Source organism: Aphidius gifuensis, linkage group LG5 (genome assembly GCF_014905175.1).
Source record: "Aphidius gifuensis isolate YNYX2018 linkage group LG5, ASM1490517v1, whole genome shotgun sequence".
NCBI classification, from domain to species: Eukaryota; Metazoa; Arthropoda; class Insecta; order Hymenoptera; family Braconidae; genus Aphidius; species Aphidius gifuensis.
The window spans coordinates 14955329-14970190 of NC_057792.1; the positions used below are offsets into that span (position 1 = coordinate 14955329).

General features: G+C 29.4%; 2 protein-coding genes across 14 annotated transcripts; one reads left to right on the top strand and one right to left on the bottom strand.

The window, feature by feature from the left end:
• Positions 1–818: 818 nt before the first annotated feature.
• Positions 819–12702, bottom strand: LOC122857760 (probable serine/threonine-protein kinase DDB_G0267686). 13 transcript variants are annotated; one of them, XM_044160109.1, is made up of 10 exons: positions 12429–12541; positions 11325–11729; positions 11112–11256; positions 10734–10925; positions 10381–10491; positions 3650–10266; positions 3398–3548; positions 2463–3040; positions 2084–2378; positions 819–1989 (listed from the first exon to the last, which is right to left on the bottom strand). In XM_044160109.1, exons 2-10 carry the CDS (start codon positions 11670–11672, stop codon positions 1859–1861), a joined length of 8568 nt encoding a protein of 2855 aa, XP_044016044.1. In that variant the 5' UTR covers positions 11673–11729; positions 12429–12541; the 3' UTR covers positions 819–1858. The 13 variants fall into 13 exon arrangements, with proteins under 13 accessions (XP_044016044.1, XP_044016043.1, XP_044016040.1 ...); XM_044160108.1 differs by having other exon boundaries at positions 3650–10269; XM_044160105.1 differs by having other exon boundaries at positions 10734–10952.
• Positions 12703–13132: 430 nt separating this feature from the next.
• Positions 13133–14752, top strand: LOC122857791 (speckle-type POZ protein-like). Its single transcript, XM_044160168.1, has 2 exons — positions 13133–13431; positions 13534–14752. Exon 2 carries the CDS (start codon positions 13569–13571, stop codon positions 14688–14690), a length of 1122 nt encoding a protein of 373 aa, XP_044016103.1. The 5' UTR covers positions 13133–13431; positions 13534–13568; the 3' UTR covers positions 14691–14752.
• Positions 14753–14862: the final 110 nt, after the last annotated feature.

The following is a 14862-nucleotide window of genomic DNA, read 5'->3' on the forward strand; positions in this document are numbered from 1 at the left end:
CGTAACATCTTAATTTTAAAAATTTTATTTTCGTTTAAGGACTGGGAAGATGATAAATATTATTTGCATTATTAAATAATAAAAAAATTCATAATAATTATATCAATAATAATAATAGTCATAATAATAATAATTTTATTTAAAAAAGAAAAGCCCATTAAATGCTTTGATTATATGTTTTAATATAAATTAAAAAAAAAAATTAAAATGCAAATGCAAATATTTATTTATCATGTGATAAAACAGACTTTATTGCTGATGTCAGTTAATATTTTAAATTTTTTTTTATTATTGGTTTAAACTCCAGTTTATTATTATTATTATTAAATTATCCTACATCAATCAACCATTCATATTTTTATTAATAATAATTCACTAAAACCTCAACATTCAATCTACCAATTTTTTAAATTAATTTTATTTATTTATTTTTTTCTTTACCATTTGTTTGTTTGTTTGTTTTTTTTTTTTCTTTTTTGTTCACATTCAACGGGTAATAATCTGCTGGTGTGTGGGTCGTGAATCGTGTTTTTTAAATAATTTATTTTTTTTTTTTGTGCGGCAGCGCGTTGAAGGCACTCAAAAATCCTTCATTAAACCCATTTTTTTTTCACAATTATTGTTTCAAAATTCTTTTACTTTGTTAAATTTATTATTATAATTAGTAAATGATGACGTGGAAAATAATGTTCAATTGTCGTAAACGCGACTGGCAGTTGAGTGAATTATATGGTTGAATAGCGCATTGGCCTTTGTGTAAAACTTGAATTATTATTTATTTAATTTTTAAATTTTTAATTTTTTTCACATCGAAACACTTTAATTTATTATTTTTATAAGTTTTTTTTTTTTTTTTATTTATTTTTATCATTAAATCTATTCGAATTATGACAGAGTATTATTTCTGATCAATGAAATGGTTATTTTTTATTTTTTTTTTTTTAAATTTTTTTAAATCTGTAAATACTATGTATTATTATTTTTTATTAAGCAAGTTGTTTTTTTTTTTTTTTTTATTAATTATTATTTTTTTTTGCTGCAATCAAAGAGCAGGCTAATATAGTACAATTGTTCTTGTTGATTATAATTAATTTTTAGTTCCACAATATGGAGATAATTGTTCGAGCACCAGGAGACACGTGCACGTTTTATTTTTTTTTTTTTTTATATAATTAATTTTATTAATTTGTTTTTTTAAATATTTTCGTGTGCTAATTATTAAGCATATATTGATCTTAATAATTGGAGTGTAAAGAGGCTTACATGGTTTGACAACTATTATTGATAAAAAAAAAAAAAGACAATTATTGCAAACCAAGTTTTTGATAAGCCTAACACTATTATTTATTTTTTTGTTTTTATCAACGCCTTTTACAATTTCTTTGTTCGTTCAATCACATTCTATGAAAGTGTGCAAAAAATTCATTTTTTTGTTTTTTTATTTTTTTCATTTATTATTATTTTTTTTTTTTAAATCACTAACAATTTTTAAATCTTCTCAATCACAATAGAGATTTTATGATTTTAATAAATTGACAGGATAATTGGAAATAAATTGAATAAAACTATCTTACACTCAATGTTACAAAACAAAAATAAGAATAGAAAAAGAAAAAGAAAGAAAAGAAACATTTTTCATACAAGGACTATAAAGCTACACCAGCTTTATTATATTATCTCGATGAAATCATCAAGAGACACGTTGCACTTATTTAGCTGAATAATTTTAAATCATCAACCAACCTGGCTACAATTAATCGATTATAATTATTATTATTGGCAATTACTACATTTAAAAAAGAAAAAAAAAAAAAAAAAAAAGCTGAATGATTATTTATATCATGCAAAATTTTATTTATTACTCATTTTGCTGATTAACTTCTTCCTTCGAGTCATTTTCTTGTGTTACATTTTTGTTGCCACTTGCTTGATCAACAATTTTATCATTGTGATTATCATTTTTATCATTTGAATCCATCTTCACATTACCTGTTATTAATATATTTTATTATTTGAAATGATTTTTCAATATATATATTGTTTTTTTATAATTATAAAATTATTTAATTGAATTGAAACTGACCATTGCGACACTGACCTTGTCCAGAATAATATTGTTGTTGCATTTTCATATTTCTTTGTTGATGCATATTTGGCCTGGGACGATTTATTTGATTTTGTTGTTGTTGTTGATGTTGCTGATGTTGTTGCTGTTGTGATTGTTGTTGATTGGGCATACAATTTTGTTGCTGTTGATTGTTTGGCCCTTGTGGAAATGGTACAACTGGTCGTTGAATTGGAGGTGGATAGCGTTGTTGGGATGGTTGAATAGCACCACCACGTGGCATACCCATACCTCTAACGTTTTGTTGTAATACCTGAAAAAATTTTCAATTAAATAATTAAAATTAACAAATAAATTATTAAAATAATTATAATTTTTAATAATAAATAATACATACGTAATTATTGTAGTTGCCTACCAAAGCAGACTGACTAACACCGGGATAATGTTGATATTTATGATGTTGATTTGACGATTGTTGTTGTTGCTGCTGTTGTTGTTGCTGCTGCTGTTGTTGTTGTTGTTGTTGATGTGGTGATTGCGATTGTTGTTTGCAATTACGTGATTTTGGTGATGATATTTGTGGGGCTGAACTAAAGACAGAAGCAAGAACATCTTGTTGATTACCAGATGGACTTTTTAATTGTCTTGGTTGTTCTTGTTGTTGATGTTTATTGAGAAATGTTGCTGCAGCATTTGCTGGTGCTGGTAAACTACTCGTACTACTACTGCTACTACTACTACCACCACCACTAGCACTTGGATTACGATATTGTTGTACAGCAGCTGCTGCTATTTGCATATTTGAATTTGATAAAAATTGTGAACTAAAGTTTTGCAAACCAACTGGTGTTGCACTTCCAGTTGCTAAACTTTGATTATGTTGATTGAATCCTTGAAGACCATGATAGGTACTAGTTTGTTGTGCACCACCACCTGGCTGGTAAAAACCAGTTTGTGAACCCGGAAAAACATCTGTAAATAAAATCAATTTTTATTATTGTTTAAATAATTCATCAATAATAATAATAAATAATGATAATAATAATAACAACAATAATAGTAATAATAATAATAATAATCAAGACAACAAAAACAGATAAGGCACAAGTAAACACAATACAAAAGGATGTAAGAGATTTAATGGTTAATTTTTTGCTGTTGTTTTCTAAAAAAACTACTAATTAAATTGTTTAACCCATGTATATTATTATTATTATTAATATTACCAACACCTCAATTATTATTATTATTAGTTATTGTTATTTTTGAATATAAAAATAAAAACAAATAAATTTAATTTTAAACTGGAATAAGGTCAGTCAAGCTTACACAGAGGTATGTTAGGTTTACCGGCGGACGTGGCGCTATAATAGCTGTTTGCCGATGGTTGTACACTTGGTCCTGGTCTCTGCACAAGTGCCGAATTACCCATGTAATTACCACCAAGTACTTGATTTGGATCATAAGGTATATATGTTACCTAGAAAAAAAAAACAAAAAACAATAAATAAAATTAATCAATTAAAAATTTAATAATAAAAAAAAATATAAATAATTTTTTAATTTTGTATTGATATATACCTGATTTGATTGTGGTGCTGATTGAGTTTGATAATGTGGTGCTTTAGTACCAATTGCACCAATTTGTTGTGATGCTGGTTTAACACTTGCTGACATAAGTGAATTTGAATTTGAGCTCATTAGCACAGTATTTGGATTATTACTCAATTGTTGATTTTGTCCAAATGGTGGTGGTGCTGCTGTTGGTTGTGATAAATTGATACGATATTGTGATAAATTATTTTGATACATATCAGGAGTTTGTTGATTTTGTGCATGTGGTGGTGGTGGAGGTGGTGGATTGTGTTGAAGATAAAGATTTTGTGGATTAAATGAATTTTGTAATGATGGACCATATGGTGGATATTGAGTAAATGGAGATCTACTTTGATCCAATTGGAATGCACCATATAAACCACTTGCTTGAGCTGGTAATTGACCAGATCCAGTATTAAATAATACAGCTGGTGGTGATGGAATTGCAGACATACTGCCATATTGAGCTGCCTGTGAACCAGGATATTGTGGAAATTCTTGATAATTAATATGAGATGGTTGACCAGTATTAAATGGAGGTGGACTAAGTGGTCCCTGTAAACCACTTGCTGGTGGATGACCAATTGGACTTTGTCCTGGTGGACCAATTGAACTTGGTCCTTGTACTGTTGAACCAGTAACTTGTACACCAGATGATTGTTGTTGTGGTTTAATTTGTGGTGGAACAAGTTTACATGCATTTGTTGATGTTGTTATGTCATTTTTCATACCACTTTGATTATATTGTTGATGTGGATTATAATTATCATCGACATCTTGATTTTCAAAACTTTGAGTAAATGTATTATTATTACCACCACTACTTACAACATTACCATCTTCATGTTCAACAACTGTTGGCATTGTTGCTGATTCCCATACTTTTTTAACAGATGCTATTTTTAAATTTAAATCAGCAGTTGATGGTGATATTGTACTGTGACCACTACCACTCATATGAATTGAACGTGGCATAGTTAAACTTTTTGTTTTATCATCAGTTAATTGTGATAAATCAGAGTTAAAATCAAAATCAAGTTTCATATCAGCACTATCATCTGTTTTATTAAATGATGAAATTGGCATTTGTATTGGTTCTTGTTGTTGTTGATTTTTATTATTATCATTGACCAATTCATTTGTTTTATTTGAAAATGCAGCAGCCATTGCTTGTTGTTGCTGATTATGATGATGATGGTGATGATGATGATGTTGCTGTTGTTGTTGTTGTTGTTGTTGTTGCTGCTGCTGTTGATGGTGTTGTTGTTGTTGCTGATGTTGTTGCTGTTGTTGTTGATGTTGCTGCTGTTGTTGTTGTTGTTGTTGTTGATGATGGGAATGTTGCGAATGAAGACTATTTATTTGATCATCATCGCTATCAGTACAACGTTTATATTGTTTCATATGATTTTGATTAAATTTAGATTTAACAGCAATATCTGATGTTGTTTGATTAACAATATTTGTCGATGTTTTTGTTGTTTTTGAATAATTTGTATTTTCAAAAATAAGTGTTTGAACTGGTGGTGATGATGCATTATCACTTGTATTTTTATCTGTTTCTTTATTTATTGTTGTTCTTGTTTTATCAGCAGCATTTGGTGAATTTCTTTGATTACCAACAGCTGAATTTAATTGTTCATGTTCTTGTCCAGTGATACCAGGAATAAGTTGCACATCGCCAGTTAAACCTGGTGAATTTTCACGTATTTGACTTGTAAATGGTTTGTCCCACGCATTAATTGCTGGTGGTGGTGCTGGACCACTTCCACTTGATTCTTTAACAAAATTACTTGTATTACTAATTTTATTATTTGAAGATTCAACAGTATTACTGTCTGATGGTTGTTGCTTTGCCAATCTTTGTTTTTGGAATCTTGGTGGTAATTTTTGACGTGTAGCATTACGATCAAATTGTTTTTGATTCATATTAGGTGGTTGAGATATTGTTTGACCAAGTAAAGGAGGTATATTTTGTTGAGTCTGTGTTACTGAGGATGACGATGATGATGATGACGTCGATGATGACGATGTTGTCAATGAGACTGCTGCTGTGGTTGATGATGTCGTTGTTGTTGTTGCTGCTGCTGTTGCTGAAGCTGCTACTGTGGTTGCAACTGATGCTGTTGATACTGCTGTTGGTGTTGCTTGTGGACCATTTGATTTAGACTTTGAACGATCACGTTCTCGATCTTTATCATTTTTACCATCTTTACGTTGATGGGTCAAAGATTTTGTTGTTTCAACAGTTGTATCTTTTTGTCCACGTGATTCTTTAATATTTTTTTTTGATCTCACTTCTTGAAAACCATCAGTATCAACAGTTTTATCATCTGATGAATCAGTTGATTGACAATTATTTGCTTGATCTCTATAATCAACATCAGATTTTGTTGTTTTTCCTAATGATTTATTTTTAATATCTTTTATTGATTGATCAACAATATTTGGATCATTTAATTTAATCTCATCAACTTGAGAAACTGTTATTTCTTTCATATTAACATTACTTGTTTTATTATCAAATCTTGATGATGATGACGATGACAATGCAGAAGAATTTCTCAGTCTTCCATTTTGACTTTGACTTTGCATTGGTCGTTGTTGATTAAATACTGGATTTTTTTTATTATTATCTGTTGTTGATGTTGTTGTTGTTGTTGTTGTCGATGTTGTTGTTTGTCCTACTCTTTGTGGATTATTAACTAATGGCTTTGACTTGTCATTTCTTGTACTATCTGTATTTCTACGTGAATTATTATTGCATGGGCCACGTTGATTATTATTATTATTATTATATCCTTTATTATTATGTAATGAAGATTTATCATGAGTATCAACATGTTCTTCACTATTTTCTGATGTTGTTTCCCATTCTTCATTGCCTTCTGTTTGTTTAGATGTATTTGTAACACGACGATTATCACGTACATTTCTTTTAGTTACATCTTTTTTAATTTGATTTTTCATATCATTTGTTTGTTTATTTATTGGTGATTTACCACGTTTACTAGTTAAACCAGCATTTAATGCTTGTTGTTTAGCTATAATTTTATCATCAGTTGTTTCACTTGTTAAATTTGTTGTTATTGTTGTTTCATTTAAATCAGTATTTTGTTTATCATCTGTTGTTGAACGTGATGATGTATGTTCTGTTGAAAATGGACTTTTACTTGGTGGTGGTCCATATCCTTCCATTCTGCTGCCAGTTACTGTTGCTCCACGTACACGAAACCCCCCACGTCCACGACGTGATGGTTCACCAGATGGTGCAAAACCTTCTCTACGATTATCATAATTATTTGTTGTACGTATTTTATCATTTCTTGTATATGACGTATCATTATTACGTTTATCATCATTTTTTCTTGATATATTTTCACGATTTCTTTCGTCTTTATCAATAATAATAATTTTTGTTGTTGAATCAATATTTTTTTTACTAATATCTTCTTTACCAAATTCAGTTGAAGCAGACATTTCATCACCACTCATTTCTGAATCAGTATGAATTGGATATGATCCACTTGCATTACTTTTAGCTGAACCTGGACGACCCATCATCATTCGTGAGCCACCACTACCACCGCTACCACTACCACTACCACCACGTCTACCCCCACGTGATTCTGGTCCACGCCAGCCAGCACCACGTGTTGATGCATACATATTGTAACTGTTTGTAGCACTATTCCAATTTCTATTACTAACACCACGAGATGATAATGTTGAAGCACCACGTGATGAACCACCACTATTTGTACGATTTCTTGTATTTTTATCACGTTTATCATCTTTAAAATTTTCATCTTTAATATCATCAATAATTTCATGATTATTATCATTACCAATTTGTGAATCATCAATATTTAATTTTTCAATACTTTTTTTCAGTTCAGCAATATCATATTTAATTGTTTTATCAATTTTTTCATTATCTTCATCAATATTATTATCATCTTGATGATCATTATTATCATCAATATCACCATCAGCAGCATCTTGATCATCTTTTTCAAATGTTGGTGATGAATCATCAGCCCAAGCTGTTGATTTTAATTCAACATCACTTGTTTTACGTGTCCAAACATCATCTTTATTAATAACAATATTTGTTGTTGTTGTTGTTGTTGTTGATGATGATGATGTTGATGTTGCTGTTGGTATTGATGTTTCTTTTGATGAATCATTATTATCATCGTGTTCAATAATTGTTGTACCACCACGTTTTAATTGTATTAATGATGTACGTTTATCTTTTTGTGCATCCTCAGCAGCTTGTAATTTTTCACGTGTTATTGGACCAGGTGGTTGACGTCTGTCACGATTAAATTCACGTTTATCATCATAATCAGACAATGGTTCATGTGACCAAGATGTTGATTTATTATTATCATCATCTCGTGTTTTTGATATACGTGAATCACGTGAATCTGTTCGTTGTGGACGTTCTAATTGTTGTTCACGAGTCCAATCATTATCTACTGAACGTTCATCACGATATGATTTATTATATGAATCATAATCTTTATCACGTGTGTCACGTGTATCACGATTATCACGATTATCACGGTTGTCACGTGTATCACGTCCATCACGATTATCACGATAATTTTCTCTATTACGTTCATCATAAAAATTTCTTTCTCTTTCCCAAACATCACGTGAATGTCTTACATCTGTATCATAATCATCTTTGTAATTTCTATTATATCCATCATCATGATATGATTTACGTGAATCAAATGAACCATGATGACGATATCTATCATCACGACGTAATGGAGGATGATCACGTGAACGTGAAATATTATTATCATCATCATGAGAATTTGATAATTCAGAATCAGCTCGTATACGTGGACCACGTTGACCAACTGGCAAGGAATGCGATTGTTTTGAAGATGACCATCTACTATTTGATGTTTCATATTGTTGTGAATATTGTGTTGATGATGATCCAGCTGATATTGATCTATCTGAATTTGGTGACATGCGATTATTAAAATGACTTGATACACCACGTTCAGCTTGTTGTTTTTGAAATCTTGGTGGTAAATTACTTTGAAAATGACGTGAAAATGCTGGTTGTTCACGTTGATCTCTTTCACGATCACGTGTTTCACGTTGATCACGATCACGTTCTCTTTCAGCACGTGTTACATTATCTTGTCTATAATTACCACGTGAATAATTTTCATTTTTATTATTATCATCTTTACTTTCTGATGGTGTACGTGATCTATCAGAAGTATCACGTTCCCATTCTGGTAATGGTATTGATGATGATACCGGCTGAATATTTATAATATTATTATTTTTACTAATTTCAACAGCAACATTATTTGTATCATCATCTTTTAATTTATTATTATTATTATTATTAATAATTTTATTATCTTTTAATTTTTGTTCAAAATCACGTAATTTACGTTCAGCAGCTTGTTTTGTTGATTCTTGATAACGTTTTTCTTCTTCTTCTTTACGTTGACGTGCACGTTCAACAGCCGATGCAACTTTTTCACCTTGTTCACGACGTCGTTGTGTCCATACTTCTTCTTCTTCAACACCTCTTGTTGTTGATGTTGTTGTTGTAGCTGTAGCTGTTGTACTAGCAGCTATAGAAGAAGTATTTGTAGTACCAGTGGCAGTATTAGTAGATATAGTAGTAGAAATAAGTGATTGACGTGATTGATTACTACTATTATTAATACTACTACTACTATTATTATTATTATTAATATTATTATTATAATTATGGTTACTTGATGATGGACCATTTGAACGATAATCACGTTGTCCAACAGTACGTTCTTGATACCAAGATCTATGACCACTATTATCTTTAGGCCGTATTTCTTTATTATTATCTTCAATTGTTGATATTCTTGTTATTTCTAATTGTTTAACATCATCTTTTGTGGTTTGTTGTTGTTGAGGTGGTGGTGGTGATGATGATGAGGATGATGATAATGTATTTTTTTTATTAATATTATTACCTTCTTTTTTATGTATAATCATTAGTGTATCTCCCTCACCATCATCATCACTGAATGCCAACTTTTGATTATAATCAATATCATCATGTGTTGCCCATCCAGCATCATGTGATATTTCGTCCATTCTTGATAATTCTTCTTCTTTTATTATTGGACGTGATATTATTTCCTCTTCAAGAGGTAATGGACGTTGTTGTCCACCTTGTTGACGGTCATTATTATTATTATTATTACTAATATTATTATTACTATTATTATTAAAACGAGGTGGACGTGGTCCACTGTTACTCATGTTAGATGGAAATTGCGAGGGAAAACCACCTGGTGGAAAATTCCCTCTGTACATAAATGGTGGTATCAAACCACGATAATGATGAAGATTTTGTTGATTTTGTTGATTTGAATTTTGTTGTTGTTGTTGATTTTGGTTTGGTTGGGCTGAAATAATGCCAGACGATTGGACCGAATTTACTCGTTCTGTTTCTAATTGTGTTGTTGATGGGGTTGTCGAGGATGATTGTGTTGGGAGGGCCTGGGCCACCTGAGTATTCCCATTTCCTGAACCACCTGCTGTACGACTGCCACCTTGTATCCAACTTCCTTCTGCTAAATAAATTAATTTATATATTATTTATTCGTTGTTGTTTTTTTGTTTTGTTTTTTTTTTTCTTCTATTTTTCATTGTTATTTATTATTATTTATTGAAACTATTATTACTTTGTGGACGTAGGCTCGGACCAGGACCGTATTGTGCATTCATCTCTCGATTTTGCTGTTGTTGTTGTAGGTTTTGTTGTTGTTGTTGTTGCTGTTGAGCAGCCGAAACACCTAAATATATATATTATAAACAATTATATATATATATTTCTTTACATACAACATTTTTTTTTTTTGAAACTAATAATTCAACGAACAACACACATTCAACAGAAACAAAAAAAATATATATACCATAATCTAATATAAAAAAAAAATAATAATAAACAATCAACTAATTGGGAATTTAAAAAACGTAAGCAAAATAATAAATTGCATAAAAAAAAAAAACAGGGAGAGAAATTAAGTCCCACCTGAATTGGGGGAATACGAATTTTGTGTTGTCGTTGACGTTGTCATTGTTGTTGTTGTTGTTGTTGTCGTTATCAACAATTGCGGTGTTGATAATTCTTGGTTGGTTTGTTGTCCACCACTTAATATTGGAAACTCGTGTTGAAATTGAGGTGATTGATGAGCAAGAAAACTCAGTCCTCTCCCTACGTGTCCTGCATAACCAATAGCAGTTGACACACCTATCAATTATTTGTACATATTCGCGACTAATTGTTTTTTCGCTTTATTTACCTGATATATTTTAACCGACCCACATCCACAAGAAGTATGTAAACTGTTTCATATTTTTTTCTTTTTTTTCTCTTATAAATAAATAAATATATATAAATAAATAATACCTTCTCCTGGTCGTGTCATAATTGCACTCCATGATGATTTGTTTCCACAATCTGCAGATGAATTTTGTTGTTGAGTTGGTAGTGTTGGTTCTTGTGTTGTAATTGGCGTTGTTAGACATTGTTGTTGATGGGATTTTTGTTGAATCTAATACAAAATATAAATTAAATTTTCAATCATCAACATTTAAAGTTTTTATGTTTTTAAATAATTACATTATCTGATTGAACAACTGGATCTGTTGTTGTTGTAGTTGTTGTTGATGTTGTTGTTGTTGTTTCTTTTGTTGTTGCCCAGCCACTACCACCGGTTGGTACTAGACAAACAGCTGGATCAGTATTATTAAATTCACTTTTTAAACTTGGTAAATTTGCTGGTGGCCGACGTGCCGATGGCACCTTTCCCAAACTTTGCATGCCATGTTTACGTGGTAATGTACTTTTTTGTTGATGTTGTTCCAATGTTTCACCTCTACTAACACGATACAAACTATTTATGTCTAATGATTGAAATTTTGATTTTCCTTTCTCCCCCTTCGACGTTATCCCTGACTGAGTCGACATACTGTCTGCAGGTAAACATTTAGTATAACACTCTGACCCAACGAACGAACCCTTTTTCTGTAAAAAAAATTAATATAAAAATATATAAATAAAAATTAAATATTCATTTGAAAATGAAAAAAAAAAAATAACAATAAACAAGCCACCAATTATTTGTAACAAGTTCTTTTTTTTTTTTATTATTATTATTATTTAAAAATATTAACCTTCAGTTGATTTAATTAACAAATAAAAATAAAAACTGGTTTTTTATTAAAAAAAAAAAAAAAGAAAAAGAAAAAAAAAATCAAGTCGGCTTGGGTTTTGTCTATCCAACTTGACTTAATGAAAAACTTTTTGAAATTATTTTGGAGCTAAATGATGCTTGTACCCAAAGGAATCACTAACAATAAAACAATAATCATTTAAGGACAATATGAGTTTTAAAATAGTACAAAAATAAAAATAAATAAAAGTCAATTTATTTGTTGTATTTTAATGACAAATTGCCGCAACAAGGACTCACTCAAATTCTATTGAAAACCGCTCATTATATACATACACATATAGAGAGTTAATTTTGATTAAAAAAACATCAAAAGATGCAAATGAAAGTGTAAATTAAGACAAAAACAAAGGAAACAATCGCATTGAAAAAAAAAATAAATAAATAAAAAAAAGAGCTGATATTGGTTGTTAGAAGCGAGATAATTGATATAAAAAAAAAAAAAAAGAATTGAAAAAAAAAAAAAAAAAAAAGAAAAAATAATGACTCACCTTGGTCCGTCCAAATGGGTTATGATTTCACAAACGGATTCAAATCCAAACACAATTATAATTAATAATGATTATCACGAATTACAATGATGAGAAAAAAAAAAAAATTATTATTAAAAGCTTTGTTTCTTGATTGAAATTAGTTATTTAGTTTTTTTTTTTTTTTTTTTTAAAACACACGCGCACCAGCTTTTTAATTCTTTTATCTTCTACAAAATATAATGTACAAGATGGCGAATATATACGACTTTTTTTTTCGGTATCTTTCTCTCTTATTTTCTATCCTCTTCTTCTTTCTGCGATCAATACAATTACGTCATGTTGCCAGTGTGATCAGACACAAAATATACTCCACTCAACAAAAAAAAAAAAAAAAAAAACTTCACTGATAATTTTATTTTAAATATTTATACAAAAAAGTTATAGAATTAAGTTAATTTTGGTAATATATATAAATAAATATTTATTGTTTATTATTAATTTTTCATATAGTTAAATTTTGAATGTTATTTTTATTAAAATGTCTAACCGCAAATTGCCAAACAAGATGGTAAAAGTAGAGTGTGTGTGTGTATCGGACTATCGGTGTGATGTGTATATTGTATACGGAGCTTAAGTTTAATACACGTCGCGCCACCATTGGTAGTTTCAAAATATCCAACAAAAACACACAAAAACATGAATATCCAAAAGTGAATCCATTTTTATTTATCTATATTTTTTTTTCAATTTTTTCCAGCATTCCAGAACTTGTATTTATTTGCTATCCAGTTACCTGTATTAATTGCTAAACACGCGCCTTTGTTCTGTACTGAATTTCAACAAAAAACAAGTACTTGATAAGATAAATTGTTTCAACAATTTTCGAGTATTTGAAAAAAGAGTAAAAAAAGATTAATCGGTATTTGGTGCCATTTGAATTTATTCGTGTTATTTTGCAAAAACATAACCTAAAATTTATCATCATATAAACATTTTCATCAACAATTAATTCATCATAAATGTATGTCACTATCATTATTTAATCATTATTTAAATATCACATAACATTATGTTAATTAATAAATAAATGTATTATTTTATAAATTATTTATTTTCTTTTTAGCGTCAATTAATTTTTATTAAAAAAAATCAATATAAATGACACAAATTGAAGAAGCAGCATACAGTGGTACTTGGCGATGGATAATACCAAAATTTAGCCAATATGTTGCACCTGGTGAGTCAATTGAATCACCAACATTTGGCTTTGAGTGTAAAGAAAAATGGTATTTGATGTTTTATCCAAATGGCATAAGTAAAGAAACAAAAGATGAATTGTGGTTATCATTATGCTGCAAATCAAAAAATAAATTAGTTAAACCAAGTGTTGCTTATAATTGTTCAATTTTATCAAACAGTACAGATAATCCAAATCATACTGAGATGAATTGTTTATTTTTATCAAATGAAAACAAATGGCCAAAGCTAACACCAAGATCATACATAATAACTCATGCTGATAGTTATTTGCCAAATGATTGTTTAACAATTGCTTGTCGTATATCAAAATTTTCATTTCCCATGAAGAATAAATATAAATTTCACGTTCCAAGTAGTACTTGTCAGCTTGAAAATTTACAAGAAATGATACGTTCACATAATTTTGGTGAAATTGTTACAGTCAAAGTTGGCAATCAAGAGTTTAAAGTTTACAAAGGATTATTGACAAGCCAGAGTCCAGTATTTGCAGCTATGTTTGACAATCAAGCTAACAAAGAAAGTCAAGAAAATTCAGTTAGAATTGAAGACATTGATGCTCAAGTATTTAAAGAAATACTTGAATTTATGCTTACTGATAGATTTGATTATTCAGTATTATCTAATATTAATTTAAAAGACATTTTGGCTGTTGCTGACAAGTACATGCTTCAAAGACTCAAAGCATTATGTGAAGAAGCACTCTACGAGGCATTAACTGTTGAAAATTCAGTTGAACATTTGCTACTTGCTGATTTACATCATGGAAATCAATTGAAAAATGCAACAATGGATTTTATTATACTCAATATGTCTGATGTTATTAAAACTGATTCTTACATGTCAATGAAGCTAACACTTCCACAGTTAATTTGTGAAATATTTGAACGTCTTGCTGCGCAAAAAGATAAACAAATGCAAATTCGTAAACAAATTGCAACTTCTCCGATGCAGCTGACTGCTGCTCAAAAACAAACATTATCACCAACCCATCTTAAAAGATCACGTGTAGACACTGATTAATATTATACTCAAAAAAAAATTAAAAAAAAAAAAGAGACACATGACAATTTTCTGTTTTCATATTGATAAATAAAAATAAATAATTTTGATACAAATATTGATGGGTATATTGTTATTAATTAAATTGTCATTGATTTATTTTCAGGTCATTTTTAAAAAAATTAATTCTTTT

Coding starts and splice junctions, on each gene's coding strand:
- LOC122857760 (XM_044160102.1), bottom strand. CDS start 11,672: ATGTCGACTCAGTCAGGGATAACGTCGAAGGGGGAGAAAGGAAAATCA. Junction 10,953..11,111: donor TATGACACGACCAGGAGAAG/GTATTATTTATT, acceptor AATAATTGATAG/GTGTGTCAACTGCTATTGGT. Junction 1,990..2,083: donor ACAAGGTCAGTGTCGCAATG/GTCAGTTTCAAT, acceptor TATTAATAACAG/GTAATGTGAAGATGGATTCA.
- LOC122857791 (XM_044160168.1), top strand. CDS start 13,569: ATGACACAAATTGAAGAAGCAGCATACAGTGGTACTTGGCGATGGATA.